Source organism: Pomacea canaliculata, linkage group LG7 (genome assembly GCF_003073045.1).
Source record: "Pomacea canaliculata isolate SZHN2017 linkage group LG7, ASM307304v1, whole genome shotgun sequence".
Taxonomy (NCBI): domain Eukaryota; kingdom Metazoa; phylum Mollusca; class Gastropoda; order Architaenioglossa; family Ampullariidae; genus Pomacea; species Pomacea canaliculata.
This window is the reverse complement of record NC_037596.1, coordinates 10,822,666-10,834,800: the sequence shown is the minus strand read 5'-3', so window position 1 is coordinate 10,834,800 and position 12,135 is coordinate 10,822,666. Positions and strand designations below refer to the sequence as shown.

General features: G+C 40.4%; 1 protein-coding gene across 1 annotated transcript; it reads right to left on the bottom strand.

The window, feature by feature from the left end:
* Positions 1-7,860: 7,860 nt before the first annotated feature.
* Positions 7,861-10,329, bottom strand: LOC112568538 (G-protein coupled receptor GRL101-like). The gene has a single exon (XM_025245857.1). It carries the CDS (start codon positions 10,327-10,329, stop codon positions 7,861-7,863), a length of 2,469 nt encoding a protein of 822 aa, XP_025101642.1.
* Between the last annotated feature and the right edge of the window lie 1,806 nt (positions 10,330-12,135).

Genomic DNA, 12,135 nt, shown 5'->3' with positions numbered 1-12,135 from the left:
CGCTTTCTGTCGGGTTGGCGCGAAAGTAAAGAAAAACACATCGAAACAAAGAAAAATGGACCTTTTATAATACATGTAACTGGCTTTCCCAAAAAAGAATTTAATGTGGACAGATTTTACAACTAGTGAGGCATACGTGTGTTTATTGCCTTAATTGTAAACATTTTAAAAGGAAAAACGTGAACTTAATGCACGCTGTTTTAATGGTACATTTCCACGCATTGTAAAAACTATTTTATTTTGAACGCTTCTGTGATCAGTTCAAGAAAAAGTTGTGACATTTGATTGAAAAAAAACCTAGATTTTTATTACTCAAGCCATTGATTAGATTCTCTTGTTCTGTGTGTGCGTGAGTGCGTTCCAAAATAGACAATATATTCCAAACTTTGATATTGTGTATTGAAGGGAGTATGTTTGCTCTATGTTCTCTGTAAACATCTCCCTTTCCCTACTCAGTGGATATTATAAGACATTCTATTTATTTTTGCTTTTATATTTTGAAAGCGTATATAAAGGATAAGTATTATTATAATATATTTTATATCTAACATAATATGACTTGGTGAACCTCGGATATCTGTCAGGCAAAGATTCCGGTCGTGGCCAAATTTGTGTAAAATTCTGACAAAAAAAATGTACAGTCCTTTAGCGTTCTGCTACGGACAGCTAAAGCTAAACGGCTGCAATCGTACCGCATCATGTGCATAAAAAATAGTGAAAATTGATTTTTATCTGTGAAGAAAGACTGAAAGCATTTTGAAATGACTCAACAATCATTGTACCCAATCTGCTGTTAAGCCTTGGTGAATTTCTTATGTGAATCAACGTGTACCTCAGGGCGCATCAACGTTGCATACGGCTGGCTGAAGGCAGTTCTTGCAACCTTTTTGCATCATCGTCAACATGAGAGCATGGTAATAAAAATGTGTCACTGTTCCCCTACACTAAGAGTAAGTACTAACGATACAGCATATGTAGGGGTCTCTTTACCCTAAATAAAAACCAACCCAGACCCCTCAAAAGCATTTAGCAGACCATGAATATTATGATTTAAGTATTTTCACCTGATTAATGTAGTGTGGTGTGGTCTGTAAAATCCACAAGGCTGTCCTTTGAGTACATAGCCGTTATAGTGATGCTTTGTTTATTGATGTTTTTATGATCGACGGACCGTGCTGACACATCATACTCTCATGTTGACGAGTAAGTACTAACGAATATAGTATTTATGATCGTGGAATGCATTAGGAAGCAAATGGAATCCTGCTGTATGTGAGATCTATATGAAAATACGATTCGCCGTAGCAGAATTTTAAACTGCAATGTAATAAATGTAATTTTTTTTTATTTACTTTCAACAATGTCCACAGAGAAGGCATGTGATTGTATTATTTCAGATGAATCATTGATACTTGAAAAGTAAGCCGAAATAGTTTTATGCGGAGTGCGTAGACAATGCAGCGACAAACGTTCTTTCAGGATGATTTGTAGACAGTAATAACTAAAAATAAAGAAAACAATGGAACATAGCGGTAATAGCAAAAGTAAAAGAATAAATAAATAAATCGACGTCAACTTGCTGGCTACAGCTCCACGTTCTGGGGATCTCTCTTACTGCTGAGTGGGGTGGGGTGCCTGCTACGTATTACTTAGTTACTATTTCTCCTTTCATCTAACTTTCATCGAAGACCTCAGGATATTTTTTTTATTTTTCCCCTTTTTATTTCTTTTATTTCTTACCTTCTCCTAGTAAGTAGTCTAACGATGCCCGGTTTAACTAAATCAATAAATCAAATTCAATTAAAATGTGCATAAACTCAAAATTATTGCATTTAAATTTTAGGTGTTTTAGCCCAAGGTACAATATTGTATTGGTTAGACTCTCGGCTTCTGACAAATAAACCTCAACGAACAAGTGTTTGAAGGTTCAGTTAACACTTGAGTAAACTAATTTTCAAAGGTCAGTCCTACACTTCATCGACAAATAACAACGCCAGAAAATATTTTGTAGATACGGGTAGGGACCTGATCTTTCCCAACAAAGCGATGACATGTGAACGCAAACCATCGTTTAGTTGGTTATTCTATGGTTAGCAATCACAACTGCCGTATTTCAAATAGAATAACTGGTGATTGATCGAGCTTGTAACTGGTGTCACGTAGTGGTTGAAACGAACTGTTTAAGTGCAAAGGAATCGAGTTCGATTTCTGTCGGATATTTTATTATCTTTTCCTCTGTATGCACGTTTTGACTTTTACTTCTTCTCTCTACGGAGACTCCGCGCATGTGTGTGTGTGCGTTTGTGTGTGCGCGCGCGCATATAAGGGTTAGAGTTGGAGTCTGGTCTGTGGCTAGGACATAGGATTAGAGCTCGGGTTCTGGTCTAAGTGTGGAGTTTTATTTGAGAAAAGAAAACAATCAGTTGAGATCCAGGTTTAACAATCGGTAACCACGTTGGGATGTTGGCGTACCACTAGTACTAGTAAAAGAGTATAAATACAGGTTTTACAACGAAAATACCAACGTTTCGTGGAAAAATTGGTCGCGTACGAGTATAATCTTTTTAAAGAGTATATCTCGGCACAGTTTAAAAAACACGAGATAATGTTTGATCTGTAACTTTAGTGAAATGATTGTTTACGTTTTAAAGTACGAATAAAAGCGATTTCTTTTATACTTTATATAGAATTTTAGACAGTGTTTTAAGTAAGGTGGAAGTATTGATTTGCTTAATGCAATACCTATGTACTTCAAATAAATATTTAATCGATTACACTGTTTGCGATTTTTTTATACACCTGCTATGTCTCGCTTCAGGAGTGCATGGCTGCACACAGGTTAATTAATTTACAAAAATTTATTTAATAGTGCATGCATGCTTTACATACAGCCCCACTAAAACACGCTTTTAAGGTATGCATCAAATGAACCTTCATGAACACGCACACACATACGCATGATGGATGAAATTGAAATGTCTGGATAAAACCACGGGGTCAACTCTAGTAATAGGTTTCACATGCAGAGAGAGAAGTATGTCGTAGCTGAGATACAAATCCACGACACCATTCCCCTCTCCCCCTTGCCCCTGCACTACCAACCCCCTCTCCCCAGCAAGCCTTGAATGGGCCCTTGAGCTCTTCACTCCCGTAAACTTTCCAGATGTTCTGTCGTCATTGACTTGGCGATCATTTACATCACTTCCCAATAGTTCATCGGACCGTACTAGCTCTCTAAGAACACTACACCCACTGTCTGCGTGTGTTGGGGTTGTGATTAATTTGTATCTGTATTACTGTCGTCTAATCACAGTAAATGTACGGGATCGCTGGTCATCCTGAGCTAACAATGGCGAATGAAATACAGAAGATTCTATCTTTAAACGTCGCAAAATTATTTTACAATGCTCCTCTTCATCCATGTGATATGAGTCTTACTTTTGCTAAGGGAATAATTCAGAAAAGACAATACTGAATAACGCTTGCTTCCCTTGAATCAAAGTCACTTGGTGTGTTGAGCATTCACAAGTTACTGTCGGTCAGTAGGCCATAGGTCTGAACTGCGATTATGTTTATCTTACTAACAATATCATGACAAGAATGAATGTCAAAATATTATGACACAAACATACACGGTTAAAAAGTACTACTTAAAATGGAGATCCGTTATCGTATTTTTAAAACACTTTTAGACACAATTGAAAGAAAATATCAAAAGATATTCGTGTATTTCTTCAAAAACCTTTTTTTGTGTGCGAACGTGACAACTGGTCCATTAACAAATCGATGTTTCCTCTGCTGAAGTCAGTCTCGCGTAACACTTAGTAATTATTACATCGATAAAGGGACTGAAAGGTCGACAGAAAATTACGTTTGCCAGTACTATAATTGTATCTTTTAGCTCTACTATTTTAGCGCTTAAAATAACAGTACAAACCAAGCTGTAGAATTTTTTACACATTACATCGTGCTAATTAGTGTTTGATTGTAAATCTCAGCTATCGGCGAAATCGTCAGTTTGTCCATTAGTTTATCAAAATTTGCTTCACCTTTTAAACACCCTTTCCAATTCTTCGGTAATTATAATATTACATTGAGGAAACATGGAATTGTAGACAAAAATATTTTTAGTTAAAGGGAAAAGCAAGTCAAATGGAAAATTGGGCTTAAATGGGAGTTGTCAAAACGCTATTGAAAAAAGTACAGTTATGAAATGTTGAACAGAGACAAAGAATAATGTTACAAAGAGAGTTTCAATGTAGCTACTATGTGCTTTCATATGGCAAACTTCATGCTAACTATATATGTGTGTGCAAAATAGAAGAATGTCATCGCAGAACTAAAAAGACCTCTTCTGGCATGGCTTGCATTGATATGGGTGGTAGAGACAGTAGAATTTGTACAGACCCTCGCAAACAAACGAAGCAAGTAATCTGCACACACCTTGGTTGTTTTAAAAGTAGGATGCAACCAGGACAAGTATGACTGCTTTCTTTCGCAAAACGTACTCAAACACTGAAACATTCATGAGTGGGGTAAAGCTGTATTTTCGACACGATTGTAAACAGATGATCATTTTGCAACCGAAAATTTTGATCGAAATTTGATTCGCAACCTCAGTATCTGTCATTTAAAATCATAAATTTAATTACCATTTAGCTTGCTTTTCCCTTTAAGGAATTTCTGCAGTACTATTTTATTGATTGGGTAAACACAAGGTTGAACAATTAAAGTTCTTCGTCCGTTCAATTTAAGACCAACCACCAGAGTTAAATTGTTGTTCATCGATTCAGTAATTAAGCAGCAAGTACAAAAACAGTACCTTCGTTCCAGACCTGGTGAAATTTTTTTAATAGTTCAGTAAACTCCATGCATGTATCCAATAGTAGTGAAGTCTGATTTTACGATCGATATAGAGATTATGTATGCCCTACAAAAGATAAGAAAGTCAAAATGGCGACTTAAAAAAAACCCACAAAAAACTTGCTAGAATTCGTCAAAACGTGACTGACAGGCATTCAGAACAAACCATATATGCTTTTATTTAAGTGCACACAGAGACACGGGTGTTATGAAGAACACCCATGGATAGAGGGCAGGGGATATTGTGATTTGTCTTCGTCACCTTAACTCAGTTGGTATCCATAAAGGGGCGGAAAAAGTTGATGCGTACCCTGACTGGCGTAATATTTCCCTCGGTATACGTAAGTTTATGTGGATATGCTGTGTAGGTCATGCAGGGGTAGAAAGAGAAGGCAGGCTTGATGACACTTTGCAAGTGTACTTTGGAAGATAAGAGGTTATTCTACCAAAGGATCATAGAAACAAATGGAGAGCTACCACCATGCAGTGTGGTAAAGCTACTGTTGGAAAGAGAAGCAGCTGGATGGTCTGTGTTTAAAGGGTCGATCAGAGTCATTATTAAAAGTTCTAGTGTTCTTAAGAAGAAGATGCAAAGAGGCGGGCACACTTCCAGTTATGTAGATTGACTTTATAGGTGCAAACCTATAGATTCAACAAAGGTTTTAGCGAAAAACAGCAATTACGCTCCTCATTTTGAAAAGTCAGGGTAGGTTTCCACAGCTATTGGGTATGGGTGGGGAATCGTCTTAGTGTTGGATGTGGGTGGGGACGGGTTTTAGCAATAATAATCACCCGCTTGTGGTTTGACGCACAAACAAAGGCGCTCCAGACCTTGTTAGACGCCGGTTCAGAGACTGATTGCTCGAGCTTTGTTTGTCATCAGTCACAATTGAACGTGCAAGAGCTGTAAAGTGAACGTTTTACCTATCAACATTAAAACTTATGTTGTGTTAAGGAGTTATGCACGAAAAGAAATCAGTCTCACGGAAAAAATAAACGTCGCTTAAGTGTTGAACACAACTGGAACTATCTTTGCTTATAATACTTAGAAATTTGGTGGTATTTACTACTTATTTACTGAAAGCGGTAACGCCAACGTTTGTAACTCCCGATTTTTCTTCTCCAGTTTGTCTGCGCCTCTGTACTCGAGTAGGCGTTATTCTTGGAAAGAATGGAGGGGACAGTAGAGCAATAAACGTGAACAACTTCGGTGAAGTTGATAATTAACACAAACATAATGGTAAATATCACTTAGTCCACACAATCACGACTTACATCAACCGACACCGACAAGAAAACTATAGGGGAGGCCAGGTACTTGCCAGCCGAACAAGGTGAAGGGAAATAACTCTTATACGTAGTTTTATGGATTCCTGTGAGAACAGAAGTTTAGTGTAACTAGTTTTTTCACAAAGTGTTATAATATATTGATGCTTAGTTTTTCATTTGTAGAATACGATGACAAAATCGTCTATTTCAAATCATGTAACTTTGTCATATTTGTTGTCCCCCCCCCCTTCCTTCTGTAGGGCAAAGCCCTAGAATAAATCAATAAATACACCAATATCTCTCTACTTTCATTTCTTTCCTTCATCGAATGGGCCATCCAGTCATTTCACGCGGGAAAGGGAGTGGAGGGTGAGTGACAAAGGAGAAGATAAACTGCATGCAGGCCCGGCGCCAGGCTGTGCTGTAGGCGAGAGACAAATACTGCGCCCCGCCCCATTCCACATCGCCTCCCAAAAGAGAACCTTTTATCTACAAAAATATATATACATTTAGGCATACCTCCATTTTATGAACTCAAAATTTAAACAATAAACATAAGCTGTTATATTACTATTCATGATTGTCGTGGATTTGCATTCGCATACACACATGGAGTCAAAAGATTCATTCGACAAATCCAGAGACAATGCCAATCGATCCGTAAGTAACGATTTTTGTGACGAATGAACATTATAATCTAGCTGAATGTGCATGACGTGTAACATTCCTTCCTTCCACACAAGTTTCTCCACTCGGGATTTTTTTCCGAGCGGTCCGGTGCCGCAATGGTTAGCGCCTGTCACCAAAACAGTGATGCCCAGAGTTCATTTCTCGTCTCGGGGACGCTGTTCTTTCTCTGCACGTGGCATCTGTTTACAGGGCTGGCTGCTTGCCGTAATATAGCCTCAGTTGCTGGCACGATGTAAAACACCAATCCCCCCCCCTGCCTTCTCGCCCTAAGGTCAGTGTTGCTGTCCCTGAACTCAGCTGCAGTATTTCCTATGAATAAGTGTAGAACTTCGGACTGACTAGAAGAGAGAAAGGTGAGGGGATCCTCCCCGACCAGCCCATTTCCCATCCCCAAACGCCGCCCCCTCGCCCATCCCTCCTCCGCCCCTTCTTCCCCTCTGCTCAGCTGGTCACTGCAAATCCGCCATCAGATGATATGTTTTTTTGTAACACGGGAACTGAGAAATTCGCGAGTGTAGTAAACCTACAAGCAAAGGAAAGGTGTCATACAAATGCCATTTTATGAAAAGAGTATTTTTCATTTTTCATCACTTTAGAAAAAAGCAGGATATTTTGCGCCCCTCTCCCTCCGTGCCTGCTCCACCAGCCTCTCCTCCAGCAACCAGCACCGCCCCTCTCTACCCGCCCGCAGACCCTCTACCATCTCTTCTGCGCCCTCTACGTCTCCGCTGGTTAGCTGGTCACTGCAAATGCCTCCTCGAGTAATGGGGTTTTCTGTAATACAAGTATTGAGAAACTAGCCTGGTGGTCGAATCACAGGCAGAGGAATGGTGTCCCGCTAGTGTCATTTTATAATTGAAACATAATTCATCTTGAAAAGCAGGCCATTATTGGGAGTGTGTAATATGGTAGTTCTGATATGGTGTAAAAAAGAAACAAGCGCAGATTTTTTTGCGTTTAGACGAAGTGCTTACCTCAAACAATTTGAAAGAAGACACCGCCTTTAAAGTGCTAACTTTCGTACGCAGATCGCAATTTTCAGACACATTTTTGAGGGATCCTTAGCCGAGATCGTAGAGCTTTCACAACACGACCTTTAGCAGAATCTCTCCTTTCCTCACGGATACTATTAACGAAGTAAAGCCACGGGTCCAAAGAAGCATCAATAAGGTAAACGGATAGTGTGAGTACACCTGCGACATCCCTAGCAATGACAGCCCCTGTCTTTGACATTACTCCCAACATGCTGCGAACTACAGTGCTAAGAATTTTTACTCCGATAAGAACAGTAACTCGTCGAGCCAGCGCCCTCTCTTCACTTTTTAATGCTACGACTGCAGAGATCTCACTAGGATGCAAGGTACACACGCTGAATGAATGACAAACTCCAGCAACTAAACTCAGGACGAGGCGAAAAAGCATCAGTACAAAGACGTAGTCCCAGCCTTTGTAATCTTTCTCGAAGACAGGTAAAGGAAGACAAACCGAGTTCTGCCCATAGAACTGCCACTGCCACGTACAAAGAATGGGCAAAACAGCAAAGACTAAAGCAAGCAACCAGATGGTGCAACAGACTGTAACCAAGGATTTGCCGTGCAGAGAAAAATCGAGAGGAGACCGTACGACGATAAGACGTTCTGCTATGATGGCGGTCAAGGTTATGATAGACACATCCACGCACATCCAGAACACGAGGCCGGACATCTGACACAACCATCCACCCGTCCATGCTTCTTCGTACCACAAATAGCGGTCTCGGAACACCAAGTCAGCCACCCCTATCACTAACATGTACGTGCCGGTGAGAAAGTCGGACACGTGCAGATTAATCATCAAGACATTAAAGACGGATCTGTGCTTTTGCTTCTTCTTGATTTCAGAATGCACGATACAATAAACATTCCCAGTTAAAGAAACAACACATAAAGCCCAGACCAAAGCAAAAGCAGTCTTTGAACGCAACAAATTTTGGCAGGACGAAAAAATGTCATCCGGTGAGAAACACATCACTTCGTGAGCGAGGTCTGGCAGCAGTTCGTGGCAGCAAAGCTTGTAGGAGCTCGCTTGTAGGACTTTTAAAGACTTCAGATGCTTGAAAGTGTCGTTGTGCACTCTTCTGATTTGTGTTTTGGACAGATCCAGGTGGGTCACATCTTGAATGTAATAAAAACTGTCATAACGAAGTTCTGTAAGACAGCTAATGGACAGATTCAGTACCTGTATGGCGGAAAAACTACTCAACATCTCTCCTGTAAACACTTTCAGCGACGTTCGCGAAAGGTCGAGATACGTCAAAGGGGAATGTTGTGGTTCTGTGTAACTTGTGAACAAGAACTGCAATGGATTCCCGGCTAGACGAAGAACGCGGAGATTTTCAAACTGCATGAAATACGACATGTCTAACCAGCTGATCAGGTTGTCACTCAAGTCAAGTGTTTGAAGAGTAGGAAGCGATATATTATAAAGAACTTGCAGATTACAAGCTGCGAGACTAAGCCACGCGAGGTAAATGGTTGGAGACAGATCTTTTGTTGACAAACCGCTCCCTCTAGCATCTAAATAACGAAGGGCAGGAACGTTCTGCATGTCGAATGTTTCTGAGCAAACAAATGCAAGACCTTGACACACACAGCCTTGTGGGCATCTGAGGTCACAGAACAGTTCGTCGTCGTGTTGTGGACACTGTGGTCGGCCGTCACACATGTGGTCAATGTGCACACACACGGTGGAGGCGCGACACCTGTAGAAACCTGGACACGTGTACACCTGGCAGTTCGCCTCGTCTTCTCGGTTGGGACAGTCGTACACGCCGTTACAGCGCACGTACACAGGCAAACAGTAGCCGTCAGGTGGACACCGGAAGTGAGTTTCGGGGCAAGATTCGAAGACACTGAGTGCCTTAAACGTTAAGTTACCGTCCTTGTCAAAATTAATGACAGCAGGGGGATCAATGTGATTAGTAAGAGACACGTACCACTCTTGGAACTGATCGCAGTCTTCGTCGGAAGCATCCCAACAATCGTTTTCTACGTCACAGAGTTTTTCGAGTGGAATGCACTGACCGTTCTGACACTGGTACCCGTCACACGTCTGACTGCGTGTACAAAACATTTCATCAGATCCATCGTTGCAGTCCTGCTTGAAGTCACAAACCAGAGTGTAGTGCAAGGTGCGTGTTTGGTCAGAGCAAAGAAACATCTCAGTGACAATAGACGACACCGAACTCTTTGGTTGAGTTTTACAGTATAAAGGAAAATTCACTGCACCACATCGGCTGGCTTTATCACATGACAAGAAGTTGTATGTGAAGTGGCCTTCTGGACAAACGATATAGAGGCTGTCATTTCCAATAACGAAATCAGCATCAAAGGATACCAGAATGACATTTCCCGTTTGGTATTTGTCTAAAGCAAACTCACAGAGTGTGAGAAAAACCTCGTATCCATAACACTGGCTTTCAACTAAGAATTCGCTGCCATAAGGGTTATAGAAACAAAGTTTGCTCATTGTATTAATAGAAACGCGTCTTTGAAATAACTGAGAAAAGCTGTAGGCTATAGTCATGTCCGCCCAGATCAAAGTTTTTTGGTACAATGAAGGCAAAGGTAGCTGGTAGGTAGTGAGTCCTATGTGAAAATCTGCTAATAACTTTGCAAATTTGTCTATCTTCCTAAGAGAATGCAAATCATCATTTGTTTTTAAAGTTGCCAGGTTACCTCCCTTATCTGTACACAATTTACTCGCCATCGGCCACAGAACTTCGTCTTCCCAGCTCAAGACGACATAACACTTGTTACCTACGGCAATAGAGCCGTTACAGGCGGGACTGCTGTAAGGACAGTGCGCTCCTTCGTCCTCCCCTCCAAGGCACTCCGGCACCAGGTTACACTCCAGATGCTGCTTAAAGGAGTTGTAGAAAGGTACGGAACAATCCCACAGCCCACCCTCTAATTTACTAGGAACTTGTGACAGATTGTGTAACGAGAATAGCATTTTAAACCCTCGACGTATATAATATAGGGACTCAAAGATGAACCTTATCTGAAGCGACTGATTGAACACCAACGCAGGCAAAACTAAGCTCCTGGTGATATCCATGTGCAGTGAAAGATTTCCATCATTATTGATTGTGAATATTTGTAAATGACAATCATTAAGTATATAGCCTTCAAAGTCGACAAAAGAGAAACTGATCATAACCTCTTGACCTGGATGAACGTCTATGACGCGAGACGCATTCGGTAGAAGAGCTTGTCTCCTTTTGTCTCTGAACAGTCTTATCGTTACGTAACCGGACAACGGTGACGTGTACACGATCGGAAGTGATGTTCGCGAATCTTCTTCGTTCGATGTAAATCTAATTTCAAATACTGGAATCGCTGTTATTGCAATTAGGAAATAAAGCTGTTCTTTCCCCGATAAGAAGACGGGTTCATATGCGGGGACGTACAGTAAGGACTCTCTTTCTTCTAGGAGTCGATATCTTCAGCACATCTGAGCATCAATTTTTCGCTCAACAAGCTGATGTAGCTTTCAAAAGTAGCCTCTATATACGGGCCTTTGGGAACAGAAACACTCAGTATACAACTTTCATCATTAGTTATGTTGAGTGTCTCTGTCATGTATACACCGCGGATGATGCCAGATCTTGATGAAAACCTCAGGATATTGTTCTCTAAGCACTCATTCACTGTCACATAATAAATCGTATCCTCGTCGCTTATGTTCTCAGCGTAGTCCTCATAATCTTGGAAAGTAACGTTATCATTCACAATTAAAGATTTGTCCGTGTCACGTGATGTGCTGCTGTCATGAACAAAGTTGTAAACGGAGTATACACTTGTTGATTCAAAGCTTGAAGTGTTTTTGGCTGGACTCCAGGAGGCATTTTCCGTGATATTGTACAATTTATGCATATAGCTATCACCAAAACAGCTCAGATACGTCATGGGGCAAAAGCTCCACACCCAAAAGTACAAGAGATGTGGGTGCATTTTACAGACTTGCTTGTGAAATGTGATCACAGTCGTGGAGTTTGCCTATTTCACAGTCTTATCAGGTAACGAAGAGTTTATATAAAGCGTAATATACTGCGCATAGCTGTCGTTTACTTGCTTTCTAAAGATGCTAACAATAATGTCTCTTTTGTAAATAATCAGCTTTTTTGAGTCGTTTAAATACACAGTCATCGGAGTTTATTTCTATTTAAAGCATTTCAATGCATTATTTCTTGTGAGTTTTTGTAAAAATAAAACTTTTAACTTCATTTTTTTAAAACAACTCTTTGTTGTTTGAATTTTCTCTAGTTTAAAG